Source organism: Centruroides vittatus, unplaced genomic scaffold, assembly GCF_030686945.1.
Source record: "Centruroides vittatus isolate TY-2023 unplaced genomic scaffold, ASM3068694v2 scaffold_324, whole genome shotgun sequence".
NCBI classification, from domain to species: Eukaryota; Metazoa; Arthropoda; class Arachnida; order Scorpiones; family Buthidae; genus Centruroides; species Centruroides vittatus.
The window spans coordinates 2,770,521-2,786,659 of record NW_027122701.1 but is presented as its reverse complement, the minus strand read 5'-3'; the positions used below and the strand labels follow the sequence as shown (position 1 = coordinate 2,786,659).

At 32.4% G+C, this 16,139-nt stretch overlaps 1 protein-coding gene across 2 annotated transcripts; it reads left to right on the top strand.

The window, feature by feature from the left end:
- The first annotated feature begins 1,017 nt into the window (after positions 1 to 1,017).
- On the top strand, positions 1,018 to 14,727 carry LOC136988169 (protein odd-skipped-related 2-like). Of its 2 annotated transcripts, none has more exons than XM_067285999.1 (3): positions 1,018 to 1,452; positions 11,132 to 11,744; positions 14,207 to 14,727. In XM_067285999.1, the coding sequence occupies exons 1-3, from the start codon at positions 1,422 to 1,424 to the stop codon at positions 14,523 to 14,525; spliced, it is 963 nt and encodes a 320-aa protein (XP_067142100.1). In that variant the 5' UTR covers positions 1,018 to 1,421; the 3' UTR covers positions 14,526 to 14,727. The 2 variants fall into 2 exon arrangements, with proteins under 2 accessions (XP_067142100.1, XP_067142101.1); XM_067286000.1 differs by lacking the exon at positions 1,018 to 1,452 and adding an exon at positions 1,765 to 1,894.
- The last annotated feature ends 1,412 nt before the right edge of the window (positions 14,728 to 16,139 follow it).

Sequence of the window (16,139 nt, the reverse complement as noted above, 5' to 3'; positions counted from 1 at the left end):
ATGGCCGCTGACTAATTAGACGTCTGTAAAGTTTTTTTTTACTTTTTAATTTTATTTCGCCAACAGTTTGGCCTGTTTATTTATCACTAGTCAACTGCATAATTTCAGTATCTAACAGATGCGATAACAATTTAGAATTTTTTTTTTTAATTTTATCGTTTAAATCGGAGTTTTTTCCTAGTTTTACTCGTTTGTGCAGTTAGAGTTCAGTATAATTTCATAAGATTTAGTCTATAAATTCAAGATTGATTATCATTTATTTTAATTTCCAGGTTTATAGAAATTTCTGCTTAAATTTTAAAAAACTATTTAATTATTTTGAATAATTTTTATAAATTTATTACGATAGAATGGAACATAAACTCGCACTTCTATGTCAAAAATTAATGTACTAGTGCAATATTTTATATTAACGTATATTGATTATTATCTATTATTATTTTACGCTGATAATAAATTTATAATTCATTTTTTTAAAATCTTATCAAAAAACTTTAATTATTTTTATACGAATTAATTGTAAATTAAAATATATAGAATTCGGCGAATTAATTTTATCTCTGTTTATTATAAATTCTACTAAGATGTGTTTCAAAATTATGATGCAATGTTAAAAGACTCGTGTAAATTGCATGGAAAGATCCAATACAGAAGTCTTAATGACTTAAGGGGTGAAAATGCTGTTGTTCGCACGAGTCGAAGCGGCATTTAGTCTAGCCGTGTTCGATACAAACTCGGTTAATCCGTCTCTAACCGGGAGCAGAGGACGAACGAACGAAAGACATCTGCGCTATTGTCTGTCCTTTTGACAATTAAACAACCTGACACCGAACAGTAAGGGGGAGGCCGGATTCTGACGTTGACAAACTTCAGCCGGCATGTGCTGCCACCTACTGGAGAGAGCCCGTTCCTACCACTCAGCGGGAAGCGAGCAGGCACGCATAAAACTTCCTGCCGATCCACAAACTGCAACCGATTCGAGTATGGACGCTTAAATTCAAAAAAATTAACTAGATGAATAAAGCATTTTAGGAGTTTGGTAAACAAAAAGTCGCCACCCACGCTAAAGTGGGTGTTGGGTGGGGTGGCACCCCTTTGGGGCCGCATCGACCACCGTCCGGCGACTCCCAATCGCCGATGCTACCTTTATCTACCATTAATTACGAGTGCACGCGTTCGGGGCGGCCGGCCACGTGACGGTACTGCGGATGGCATTGGACGTTTAAGTAAAACAAGCAGAGGCTCTTCTACATCCGGGACACCGGTGGCAGTCGGCCGGAAAGTCACAGAACAGAACGGCAGAGTTGCTACCGAAGCCAGCAGTCGCTCGCACCCAAGCACAGTAGCTGTCTGATGCAGTACCGCCTAGGCCCTGCACCAGTTGACCGTGGTACTAACTGGCCAAGAAGAGCTCGGCTAAGATGCCCGATAAACTACTCGTCTTAACAGAAGGTAAGGCTCGTGCCTCGTCACAATTTAAATTTACCGTAGACCTAGTACCTTTTCACCTATTCTACATTACGTAAAACGTTTGATACAGGTAAAAATCGTCGACGTACACAATTGTTACTCGTTATAAAACTGTTAAACAACAACTAAGCGGCAGATAATTATAAATTATATATATTTCGGGCCTCCCGATTCGTTTAAATCTTGTCGATTTCCCGACGTATTTGTACATTTCGTAATTTTTTTTTTTTTTTTAAATTACGTTTTGATACAATACTAACGGTTCCTTCGACGCTTTGGTTTTTTTTGGAATTGTCGATTTAGTAATATTCGACACTCGAAAGGATAAAAGATAATGGACAATAAACGGGCCTGTCCGGTTGAATTCGAGTCTACGCCCCTCGCTGATAAATATAATGCGAAAGTATAGCTGCTGCATTTAACGGTAAATTAAGTTTTTCTGCTATTTTTATTATTCGAATCATTCAATAAATTCTTATAATATTTAAATAATTAATAAATTAAATTCATGGAAATTATTCTATTCGACTTAATGACATTTCGTGATGTAAATCTTAAATACAGTGTTTTAAAATGGAAATTTTCTTATACGCTTAAGATGCATTCATTACGAATAAAAAATATCCCAATTAAACCAGAATTTTAATTACAATATAAAAATAATTATCAATTAGATGATGATTATTTTAAATATTTAAAATTGACGTCGATTTTTATCGCCAGTTTTTAATAGAATTCGATTGAAATGTTTTAAGAATAAATCTAGAATTTATCTACAATTTTTCTTAACTCCTTCGAATATTTTAAAATAAAATATTGTGTTAATTATATTATTTACTTTAAACACAATGTTAAATGCTTTAAATGTTTGACAGCATCAGTCAGGCAATAGTAATTCAATCACATGCTAATGGTGGTAAACGGCGTGTGTCCAGACGAAAACTGTTAAGTTCTAGACTATTTGCAAATGTATAGAATAATCCTATCTGTCTGATTTTCGAAGTTGTAAACGGAGTATAGGATTAGTTTGTGTTCTTAATGCATAAGGAGGATTCCAAGTTATAAGTTTGGAGGTCGAACAGGACCTCCTACCGAAACCAGTAACAATGCTTAACAATAAGGTTCGATCTTTGGCTTTTGTTGCACTCTTGCGGACAGTCAGCCCAGTCGACTTTTGAGGAATTTAACCGCTTGACTTTGCTCTTTTCTAAACAATTATTGAAAACAAAATTCGCGCAACTTAATGCTTAAATTTTTGGACTAAATCAAAAAGGATTATTTCGAAAATGTAATGATAATATTCTATTATTCTTTATTTTCCAGTTCATTTATAATTTAGTCACTGCAAAAAGTATTTATATATTTATTTACTTATTTATTTATTTGTTTATAGAGAGTATTCTGGTATTATTCAGCATTTTCTGTTCGCGCTTAACATACAAAGATACATCGAAGCAATTAATTTTTCTCCAGTTCCTACGCATAAACTGCGAAATTTTATAAAGGTTCTCATTCTTAAGCTTTTAATAGCCATTTTTAAAATTTTAATTTTCAGAAACGAAAAGTATTTAATGCTGTTTGCCTCGTCATAACTTAAATATTATCGATTTAAGTAAGAAAAATGTAATCAACTAGTTAAATTTATATTAAAATAACTTCATATAAGAAAGATATGATTAATTACTTAACACAATTTACGCATGTTTAACTACTTGAAGAAGAGGAATGTAAATACTTGATCGTGTTTACAAACTTGAATTAGATGATGGACTTAACTTATTTATTAATAAATCTAGGCCTAAGCAAACATCAAACAATTATCATTTGTAAAATCTTATATAAGGTATTCAATAACATAAAAACAGCATGAATATGCTGATTAATTTCTATAATCTTAATTAAAATTATAACTATTCCAATTAACACATTTGATAATATAAATTCATACAATTAAATGTAACTTATATTTAAGTGAATTTTAGTTATTCGTACAGCTACAATTAAAAGCCTATGGCAATATTGGGATTTATTATTTTAGATATCTTGATAGAAATTTATGTAATGAATCAGGCATACCTGCTACATTTTAATCAAATTCTTAAACTATTTGATAACTTTAATTAGGGAAAAAATTATTTTAAACTTTTAGAATGTAAAAATTCATCATTAAAAAGTATAAAACTCGAGAATTATTAATAAAAACCTTTGAGGCAACCAAAATCATTGATATAGGCATTAAAGTCTAACCTACATCAATCATTCGTACAGGCAATTGGATCTAATAGGTTACCTACAAGCAATAAGAGTGACCAAAATTACTAGTATAAACTGCAAAAATCATTACAAGATCATTGCGATGTTGGTTATCTCCGAATCCATAAACATTATCGAATAAAAATCGCTAGTTGAAGCAGCAATACTTAATGAAATAATCAACATTAAAATGTATACATTTCTAAGAACAATTTTCAGAGTCACATGAACACAAAGATACAGTTTCATTAATCTTATACTCGTTTGTTCTACGACAATTCATAGATGTAAATTGACTGAAATAATCTTTAAAATCCAATTTTTTAATGAAATTCGTAAGAAAAATCCGTTATAGAAATAAACACTAAACAAATTCAAAAATTGATCAGTAGAATTGCTTATATCTAGGCTTCATTTCTAATTGAAAAGGCTTATTGAATGAGAATAAAACAGTGAATTTTTGAGTTATTTATTTATTTTATTAAATAAATGTCTGCATAATTAATAAAACATATTAACCGTTAACAATTTCAAATAATTCGTTTTTTTATTAGCTGAATTTCCATCTAAGTAATTGGACATCACAGTCAGATTATTGGTTTAGAGAATAGATATAATAAGTTATTAATAATTAAACTAGCATCACTTCTAGAGTATTTTTGCCCACTAGCTACTTGTTTCTGTTATATCCGTTATGCATTATCCTCCATGATATTTATTACTGAAAATCACGTGAATATCCCACATTAGGCTGGCCGCATCGATGGTTCGCTAATTCGAAGGCAACTTACCTCACGCCACCGAATCTATAAATCAAAATCATAACAATAATATAAATACTACGGTTTGTACAACATGTAAACCATTCATCGCGATCGTGCACGACGTGCAATCGTGCAAACAATGGAAACATAACGTTATCTTGTAAGCATACAAATACATTGTGGGATTAATACCTGAAGACAAAGGTAAGTATTTTAATTCGGTTTCTAGTAATTATTAAATGGAACTCTTCGAACTGAAGTCTTGCCGATTCGTAGCCTCTAGGCCATTCTTTGCAAAACTATCCAAGTCCTCTTTAATTGGGTAAATAAATAAAGAAAAGGAGAAAAACCAACCGGAACCCTGGCAATTGATAGATCTAGACGGGCCTAGAGAAACAAATCTGGAGTTTTCAGCGATTAGAAGCCGTACGTTAGGCAAAAAATAGCAATTAATTATATAAAATAGTCCGTCCAGGATCTAAATCATTCAACGGGATACATCATAATATTTCAGGACTGTTAATGAGGTGCAAAAAACGTTTAAACTTCTTCAAAACCTAGCTTTTCTGTAGTACTTCTTTCGTGTTAAATTACATCAAAGAATAGCATATTAATAACCTCCGAAAGTCCTTTTTACGCAAGAATGGCATCCTATAATTTAGAATAGAACTTAATTAAGATAATTAATATCGGATTAAGTGTAATTATTTCAAATGACAAAGATTTCTTCGCATTCAGACACTTCACATCAATCGATTCTTTAACTTGTATGGCTCAGTTTTATTAAGGTCGCTCGGAAAACATTGATCAATTTGATTTTATAAGATTATCTAGATAATTCTGAATTTTATATTTAGTTAAACTATTATAATTTAAGTTTTGCCTCATTTTGTATTTTCGCTGCTAAGTGTCACGAACTTGTAAGCTATTTTAACTTTTTTTTCATTGAAAATTTAAGCAATCAAATTAAAGTATTTATTATTGCAGCAACAAAACTTATAGATTTATTAAATATTTATATAAATTCATTTAAAAAAGAAGCAAAACTTATCTACTATTTTTCCATCGTTTATAATATTACAGAATTATTTCTAAAAATATTGAAGTTTCTGTAAATCGTAGACCTTATTATGAATCAGTCTGCATATTTAGCATATTTGTTATCATATAAAAGTAATTTTATTTGATGTTTTCATTATTGTAATTAGAAATTTGATTGAAAACAATGGCGATATGCTGTACGCGTGGGATTAAAATTCAGCATTGTCATTATAACGGCATTATATTTTATAATGTAATATCATTTTCGAAATATATAAAAGACAATTAACAAATAAATAGGAAAGTTCATTCTTGTGTTTCTAATTTTTTAACAAAACCAAAAATTATTCTTCTTCCTGAAATGAAAATCATAAGAATCTCATTTCTTTTATTAACAAAATTAATCTTTAAATGTTATTTACTTCTTATAAATGTTATTATGTAGATAAAGCGCAGATAAATGAAAAATTTACAAAGTTCAAAGGTTGATTTGAGTTTAGGCCTGTTAAATGTTATAAAAATAACTTTGATAGCATTTAGTTCCATTTAAGTTTGAACTTCCTTGATAAAAATCCTATTAGTTGCAGCTTCCACGTACGAAATGTGAGTAGTCGAATTTATAGATAAGAATAGAAAGTCTATATTATTTCTACAAATCGGTCATTCTTGTATTTTCTAAACTCGCTTTTAAACATTACAGGTCCTATCGAAGCTTAGATACTTGCATAGGCCTGAATTTCCCAGCCTGAATCAGCCTGAATAATCCCCAATATTCGGAGCTAACGATAACTTCATAACATTAAAAACTTGTACAGGCTTCTATAGCCTGTAAAGATTATAGTTACAATTGTTTTTTTTTTCTAAACAGCTTATAAACCAAGAATAAAAAAGCATCTACCTTATTACATCTACACTTAAAGCATCTGTAAATAAGGATATAAAGCCTAAAGTCTACTAGATTACAGCATATATCGAATAAGCCTATTAGACACGTAATAGGTTTTCTTATGTCTTTTTTGTGTTAAGATAAAATTCTTACAGAAATAAGATTGTATTCACAATCTATTTTATTATGCGCACCATAAAAGCCGTTAAAGCATATAATTATAATCTCTCCTATTTATAGTCATGTTTTTGCTGAAGAAAAGCTTTAATTTTCATGAAATTACTTTAAAAACAATAAATTTTTAATAGAAGTATTCTCCTTTTCCTTTGAGCTCTAAGAGGCCTTTTTAAGGCCCATTATCGGTTCGGTCAGGTCCACAATGGGACAGCTGGATGGTGAGAGATCCGTTCAACATTACCGTAAAGTCATCCCTGAAAAATCTTCGTGATTTTTCGATCGCCCGGACTCGAACCCGGGTCCCCCAGATCAGTTAATAGAAGTAAAAGGTGATTTTAGCAATTTAAAATCCTCGAAGCTCAATTATATATTTATATTTATTTAAATCCCATTTATAGTGGTTTGATGGATTTAAAAGACTTGTAGATGGGTTTAAAATGACTAAAATGTTCCATCTTTAAACATCTTCAAACTATAATGTTTATGTTTATAAACAGATATTTAAACATTTGCAGGGGAATAAACATTAATACGAAATCTTGTATTGTTATAAATAAGGATAGAATTTTTATATGAGGCATTTTTCAAATTTCTATCATTCATTTAAGACTATAGATATTATTCTGGTTATCTTTTGTATTTCTAACCCTTTACAAAGGCCGGAAACTAGCCTTGTGAAAGACTTTCAGTTGTGCATGGTCGATTTACTATTTTCTCAATCAAGCCATGCGCACACACTGGACACAACTTCATCATTCTAGATCCAAGTTGAATAACACACAATTATTATAACGACGTCCCTATCTGGCATTCTTCTGTCTATTAGAGTAATGCATACATATATATATACACACACACAATGTCTCTCGCTTTAGTCTTTTCTTTCTATAGGCAGCATCTGTCTTCTATTCTATGTTCATGAAAACCGACTCAGATTTTAACATTTTAAAGGAAATTTTACTCCATTTTTACTGAATAGTCGTTTTATACATGAATAATTACATAAACTGGGATATAGGCTAAATGTATATGAGTGAAATATGTCTCGTAGCTCGTGCATTGTTTACGATTGCATCCAACAATGTTACTGCTGCATTTGCAACTTCCTTTATGCATAATAACAGGATCAAAATTTTTCATTATAAAGTCATTCGGTCGAGCCTTTCTCGTTTTCGTATTTGAAATAGGTCAACATAAATGTGAAAATAAAATTTAATTTTAGCTCATTAGCATATGAGCTCCTGTGCCTTTCATCATAATTAAGGCTAGGACATCCAGGCACTAAAAATCAGGTAACATAACTTGTGCCTACATCTAGCTCTAGTCTAATAATATACGTAGTATGTTAAGATCATCCTTAAACTTTTCCGAAGCACTCCATGATTTAAAAACAAAAAAGATTTGAAAATTCGGAAAATACAAGCCTTATAAATGATTAACTCATTTAAAATTTAAGGTTTTATTTATATACATCATCCTACATCTAACAAATTAATTGCATACGATAGAAAAATGTTAGGCCAATAACCTAAGAAGGCCCGCCTGCAGGAGTAAATCAATTCTTATACTAGTAATAAAAGACGAAGCGTGTGCCGCACACTTAATAAGCATTTAGTTGTTATTCAAATAAACATTATTACAATGATATTCAATAACTTAATTTATCTAACAAACAATTTGGTTGGTTCAATTACTCTCTCATTCCCCGCAAGAACACGGAGGGCATTAATACAAAGTACACGATGCATTGAAGCCGGTATTTGAATTTATTACTGGCTCGGCCCTCCTCGCCCACAAAGGTGTAAAGCAAAACTACACATCTTAGAAAGTATAGAAACGACTGCTTCTGTGGAACGGCTACCGACAGGGAATTATACATTAACGACCCAGAATTGACACTGCCTTTTTTTGTTTTTTTTCCCCTACCTCTGCAACATCTCTCATTCTTTTGTATTCTTAAAGGCACTCCCGCCTATAATTGAGCACTCAAAAATATTTTCTAATGAATTAAGTCATTAAAATTAATTGTTAATAACTTGTAATTAGATCGTTGACCGGTTCCCTTTTTTTTTTTTTTTTTTAATTTCGATGTTTTATACAAATCTTCTAAGAAATTCATAAAGGAGGGACGAATTAAAACTTATGCTTTTTATCTGTTTAATGCAGTTTACGCTTAAATTTCCCAAATCACGTTTCGTCCTATCAATTCACCTAACTGGTTTTTGAATGTTTAACCATGCCACATTCGGTTCGAATATTAATTTTAATTACTATCGCTGATTAAACATTTAAAAGCCTGTCATTACGTTAATGAAAAACATACTCTATCTGTAATGACAGAATTTGTTATTTTCCATTCAAATTTTTGTATGAAAACATCTAAGCACAAGCAGAAAATTGATCTAAATTATTGGCTAAAAACTTGAATTAGGCAGTTTGGCCCAGGAAGCTCTTGTGCCAAATTCTTAAGCCACCAACCATCTTAAATTACCACACGGTTACAATGTATCATATTGTGCTTTTAATATTCTGTTTGAACAATAATTCCTCTACATTTCCTATAATTTTATATTAAAATATTATAAAATAGCTTTATCTATTCCGTTGATAATATTATCAACGGAATTATTATATTAGTCTGTAAATTTTAATATTATGCAATAAAATAGCTATTCGAGACATTAAGAAAGTATATTTCAATAGAATTTACTATAGGTTTGCAAGTGAAAATGGTTAATTCTAATCAATGAATATCCCCCTTTTATGAAAAGTGTTAACTATAAATTTAATATTATATAATAGAATGAAATTGTATTTCTTGATTTAGTATTGTTGAATTGAAAAACATTATTTTTCCATAGAGTTTATTAATAGACTAGGAAGGAATTGAACGTACGGGGTAAATAAATAAGCTATTATTTAAAATGTAATTTTCTTAACTGTTCCCAAATAGGGGATTAAACCCCAAAACCTTCTTGAAGTTCAGCAAAATTGTTAAACAGAAAAGTAAGAGAATGTTTTAACTCTAACGTCTCTTAATTTATTTATAACAAGGAATTCGTAGTAGAACATCACTTAAATAAGACTAATAATAATGGAAAATCCTAGTATTTAGGGTTTTCCCCATTAATTTAGCTTTATCAGCGACTTCAACAGTCGTAAATGACCAGAGCAATGCTGAACATATGATAAATTATTAGGGACTACTGAAAATATCATTTACGATACTTTAAAGAGGATTATAAATTATATAGTTATTTTATATGATTTCGTAGAGTAAATATAAGTTTATCCATTTATCAATATAATATGAATATTTAGTTACATTTTATAAAAAATTAAAATAGACTTCGAAGAAATTTCTGAATCATAGAGGAGAACCTCGTCTACAATTCACATTTTTATCTCGTGTATTCTCTTCATAAATCTATATTTAATTATATTTTTATATTTAGCTTTTATAAATTTATTAATTAATTGGAAGGATGTAAATTAATTTTTAATTTTGTGTAGTTAAACTCACTTTTAGCTAAAGTATTTCTATATTATATTCTATTGTAGAGATCTTGTCAAAAATTCATATTTTCGTTTAGTATTAAAGTGTTATGACGGAGCTTCTCGTCAATGTGTGACGTCGTTTAACAGGATAGGTAGATTGAGTTTGCTTACCATTCATGAGCATCGCATGAGAAAGGAGAGAAGAGTATGTATAAGATGCGCTTTTCAGCCGGGGGCTATGGTCGCGTGCATAGAGGTTACTTTCTCACCAATAAGGCGGAGTTGCTGGTCCGACACCGGTATGGTTCTCCCGGATTTAATGTCTGGGTGTGGTTCGGGTCACGTGCTACGACTAGGATTAATCCTGCAGGACATCCTGCTCCTAGACAGAAATTGTCAGCATTGTAGGATCAACCGATCTAAGCTGTTTTATAATGAGCCGCTTAAAGTGCTTTGGAACCAACAAAATTTTACGATCTAAGAACACGTGCCTGCTTAATAGAAAAATTTATTATTTTTAAATTAATTTAAGCATTAATTACAAAATCGATTTTCCGTGAATTAATACGGTTTTCACACAAGTATAATTTTTATACTGCTTAATAACGTGTTTATATCCGAACTTTCTTTTTAAGACGATCTTAGGATGAAAAAAGTTAAAAATAAAATTTAATTTTTTTTAAATCTTCACGTAATTTAGATATTCTATTTACCTCAGAAGCTGAAAGACTTCTAGTCGAACAATAAAGATAAAAATCTAACTGAATAATCTACGCTCTGCCAATTTGATGAGGGAATTTCGTGTTCATGAACGGGATATTAAATGTGAATAAATATTCACTACTAAGTCTTTTTTGTTAATTTGGAGGATTTCAACCTCTCGGGACGGTGTTAATTTTTTCGATTACTAACTTCTATAGATATAGATTTAATAAATAATATTTTTTCAATAAAAATTTGTATCAAAGAATTTACACGAGAGTGAGTATACGGAATTAGTATTTATTTTAAAAAATTAATAAACGATTCGTTTCTTTCTTAGATGATCGGAGGTTTCTTCCTACACCACCTCTTACTCCAACCAGTCAACACAGCAGCCCTCCACCGGGTGCAGCACTAAAACAAGGAACCATGTTACCCCAGTCGTCACCACCCGTTCAGCCATTAGTCCCCGTACCTCTGCTACCTCTACCTGTACTTCGTCCGTATTCCGAGGCGTCGGCTTTTACCACCTTTCTTCCTTCTACCTCATCTGGTCTACAAGAATTTCGTGCCAAGCCGGCAAAAAAGAAATTCGACTTTGCCCACTTAGCCGAATCAGCAACAGAACCAGACGTGCATACGGGATACGGCGACCAGTCAGCATATTCCTCGCCCTGTCCATTATATGTGGGTCCGGTTTATGCTCCGTCCCTAGCAACCAGTGTACTGTTTGGAAGACCTCCCGATCATTCGTCTCTTCTGGATAGAAGGTACTATAGAGGAAGGGTGTCCTCTAGACCAAAGAAGGAGTTTATCTGCAAATATTGCCAACGCAGGTTCACTAAATCCTACAATTTATTAATCCACGAAAGAACCCACACTGACGAACGACCTTACACTTGTGACATCTGTCACAAAGCCTTCAGGAGGCAAGATCACCTGAGAGACCACAGGTAAGACTGTGAGACTGTTCTACAACGTCTCATAAAAAGGTGTTAATTAATTTAACGTAAGTTAGGTAAATTTCGAGCTTTCTAATCCCCATTCGCGACAAAATTTAAAATCTGGAAACCTCAGAAGTATCCTTTGCAAAATTATTACTAATTTTTAAATGGAGCGTGGTTTCACTTTAATAAATTCCTTCTGGTCAATTATCCAAGAGGATGGCGGTCAGATCTGAACTCACAAATTAATGAGAAAAAGGAAATTCGCATCTCTAACGAATTCTTTAATTAAATTTTAAGTAAGCAAAACCAATTTACAAGCGGACAAAGGGTGGCGTTGTCCAGAGATGCATTATATGAATGGGCGAGCGGAGGCAACGACCAATCAAATCGGACACGAGCGAATGACATCACTCGGACTGGCAACCTGCCAGCTTGCCACTACTAATGTTAATGGGGACGAGCGGAGAAAGTTAACACGTCGTTATGGTGGCCGGAGTGATTTCCTTAATGGCACATGACAGCCTACTCTCTTTAATCCATTCTCGACCCAAGAAAAATTCACCAACAATATATTTCATCCTTTTTTTTACCGCCTCCCCTTTCATTTTTTATACCTATAAAAAGGAATAAGGCTTTAACTCTACGTAATATCTTCACCTGTTACTGAACACGTTCATTTTTCAACCGGTTGATTTTCACCAAAGCGGCGCAAATTTTACAAGAAATAACTTTATTCTCAATTTATTACCAATCAAACAATATTTAAAATAATTAAAATGAAGAAACTAAAAGAAAATTATGCAGAAATACAAAACATTAGTTGGCATAAGTCTACTGTAACCACTCGTATTTATCTTAATCCAATCTTATACATAATTTATGACTGTTTATCTAAATGGAGGGGCTTATAGCTTGCAACTGACAGTCTCTTTCTAGTCACAAATCCATTACTTATAGAAATGATTTTATAATTTGCATTAAACACTAAGCGGAAAGCAGTCAAGTAAGCAAACCAATATGAAACAGATTATGCCATTGGTTTGCATACTTGCTGCTTGGCATTTAGAAGTAAGTACTTATCGACTTTTAAGTAGATCTAAATATAAATTATACGGTTCTATATTAAAATCATAATAATTTTAATGGTTTTTTTACCCGTTAATTCAACATAAAAGTTAATAAGTTATTGCTTCAGCTTACAAGCTCATTATTATGCAAATGTATGCGTGACGTCGACGAAGTAATTAATTATTCTAACACCCCATCATATTTTCTGAAAGTTAATTTTTGGCAATTATATTTTAAACAAAAGATTTCGTCATTTGTGTTAGATAAACAATTGTAGCTTGTTAATTTTATTTTAAATTGGTTTCTCCCCATCTCTAAACCGAATCGAAAGGGTCGATTAAGTAAAACTTCCTTCTTATTATTTTATGTTTTTACAAATTCGAGATTAGTGAAGAAATACCTTGTATAACTTAATGGGAAATTTAGATTTTACGGTCATTTGCGTAAGACATTAAATAAAAATATGCAATGTTTCGCGTCCTTCCAGGCCCCTTAATGGTATTGCGGGGAAGTTAATAAATAAATCAAAGAGAAGATTTTTATCTCTTAAGATATGTGACTGCTGATACGATGTGTCACGGGACACGTTCTGGTCTGTCGTAACGTGACATCACTGTGCAAATTCTGACGTTTGAATAACTGAGGTACTCTGACATAGCGTTACACTGGTGTTTTTTCCACTTTAATCCTTTTATAAATTATTCATGCGATTGATATACTTTAAAAATATTTCAAGCGACGTTAAATTTGTTCAATTTGTACCGTTTTTGGTAACGGTCTGATGCGTAAACCGTTTACAATTCTGTCGCAGCAGGAGTCTGCTATTGCAAATTCTGCGAAGGTAACAAATAAAAAGACACGTAAAATTAAATAATAAGCAGTTGTTCGTGTAATAGTTATAAAAATTAGATAATTAATGCGTGTTAAATAATTTTTCTTACAATTCATGAATGTGAAAAACCCGTAAAAAATTTCGGCTTGAATGAAGCCCTAAAATTAGTTTCGTAGTAAAATTCTTAAATCTTCTTTCATTGGACTAATTTTCCGGCACTAAAGATTATACAGATTGCCATCGTAGCAGAGGATGTGACAAACACCTAAGGGACAAACACGTTGCGTGACTATTTACGATACTTGTTGACTCCATTATTGCCCTGGCAATTATACACCGTGTTTCCCACTGAGTGGTAACTCGAAACTATTTCATGCTCATTGATTACATTATCCTTTGACCCATTTTATGTTTAATCAATATAACCCTCGTAAAAATGCGCAATAATTCGCCACTTTTATTTTTATACTTTTATATTATTAAATATGTAAACTTTGTATAACTTTATTATTATTTATAAACAAAATTTAATATACTATACATATGTATTTTTTCTCTTTGTTCGTAGGTATATTCACTCGAAAGAAAAGCCTTTCAAATGTAACGACTGCGGTAAAGGTTTCTGTCAGTCTCGTACTTTAGCTGTCCACAGGATCCTTCACATGGAAGACTCCCCACATAAGTGTCCTACTTGCGGGAGAAGCTTTAACCAAAGGAGCAACCTCAAAACCCACCTCCTGACCCACACGGACATCAAACCTTATAATTGCCATTCGTGTGGCAAAGTGTTCCGTAGGAACTGCGATCTGAGGCGTCATACCCTGACACACAGTCTCCGACATTTAGAAAATGTAGTTTCTTCCAGTACTAATCCAGCTGTTTCGTAATAACACCAGAACTTCGACTGCTCTTGTATATAGAATGTATGGAATGTACAGATTCTGATGATGGCTGGTGTTTATTATTATTATTATTGTTGTTGTTCATTATGCTTAAAGAGGTGTAGCTTTCTTGGCATATTTTACTTTCTATAATGATTAGAACAATTGTAGTATGAGAGTAATAAAAATCTATAGATGTAAAAAACAACGTAGTTGTGGCTCATTAAGTAGCGTAATAAGTGTTTAATCCTGGACGGAAATACGGATTTTTAACCAGGATTAAGGATGCTGTTACAGGATGCTGCAAACCCAGACTGTGGGTAAAGAGATTGAACACCTGGCAGGGTCACGAGACCTCACGCGTAGCCATCTGGCGGCGTGACTTGAAGTAATGGAGATAGATGTACAGATAGAAACTTATTCTCATCGTGGGTTGGTCGATTAATAGTTCACGTTTAATTCTTATATGATATTGAATAGATGGCCGAAGCGCGCTAGAAGGACAACCGAGTTTTGGAGGGAAGCGCCAAACTACTAAAGATAATATGTAGACGTTATCGTCTTTACAAAATATGTTATTGTAGCAAAACGTTTGTTTTATTTGACTCTGTACATTTGAGTTAAATGATTTAAGACACACGAACACAACAATAGCTATTTTATTATTTCATTAATGATTACTTAATAGCCTAGTGTTTTAACGAAGCTTTTTTACATTTCGACATTGTTACTTTCCGTTTGTTTTAATTGTATTGCGATATTCTTCCTGGAAGCACCCTGCGGGTAAAATTCTGAAAAATAATTAAAACTGTTTGATTGCATCTCCACCTTTTTTATATTTACGTCAGCTTAAATGATAGTATTTACTACTGGATGTCGCGCCTATTTCTATTAATGCCTATTCATTGTGACCATGAAAACGTTTTCTTGTAATTCCCCACACCATTTGTATATTATATTATTGTTTCGTAAATTCCGTAAACGAGAGAAAACTGAAATGTAACTGAAATTGGTCTAATTCCACGATTTGGAATTCAGCTCGGCATTCTTTACTCCTCTTAGTGAAAGATGGATAGACGGCGGGTGTGTTAAGTACCAGTTGTGTCAACTGGTAATTGTACTGCGCTCTAAATGTACCTATTGTTCGACTGGGTGTTGGTCTTTCCAGTTGCACTCAGTCTTCTCTGCGGGATGTCTTCTAACTCCCGTCTTATGGATTGTATGTTATTGTACTTGACTGGATAGCGTCTCTGTAGGAGCTGTTCTACGAAAATCGCCTAGAGGAAATCTTGCGATATATTGTTATTTTTTTTAATGCTTCGTCGGCTACCTGAAGATTGGCTCACGTGTTATCCATTATTTCAAAAGGTATCGGTTCGGTGATTATAAAATATTAATTATCCCATCGTAAACTTAAAAACAACCCCCGTACGGAAGCTCTTAAATCAGAACAAACTCCCGTAAGTCTATAGTGTAGAAAGTTCTCTATAAAAAAAAAAAAGAAAGAATTTTCTCACATGACTAAATACCCTTTAGGCAGTATTATATCGTCAAGTGTTGTTCTGATTTATTCTATATCATCTTTATGATCAGATAGGTTAGTTGGAACCCTATCGCAAC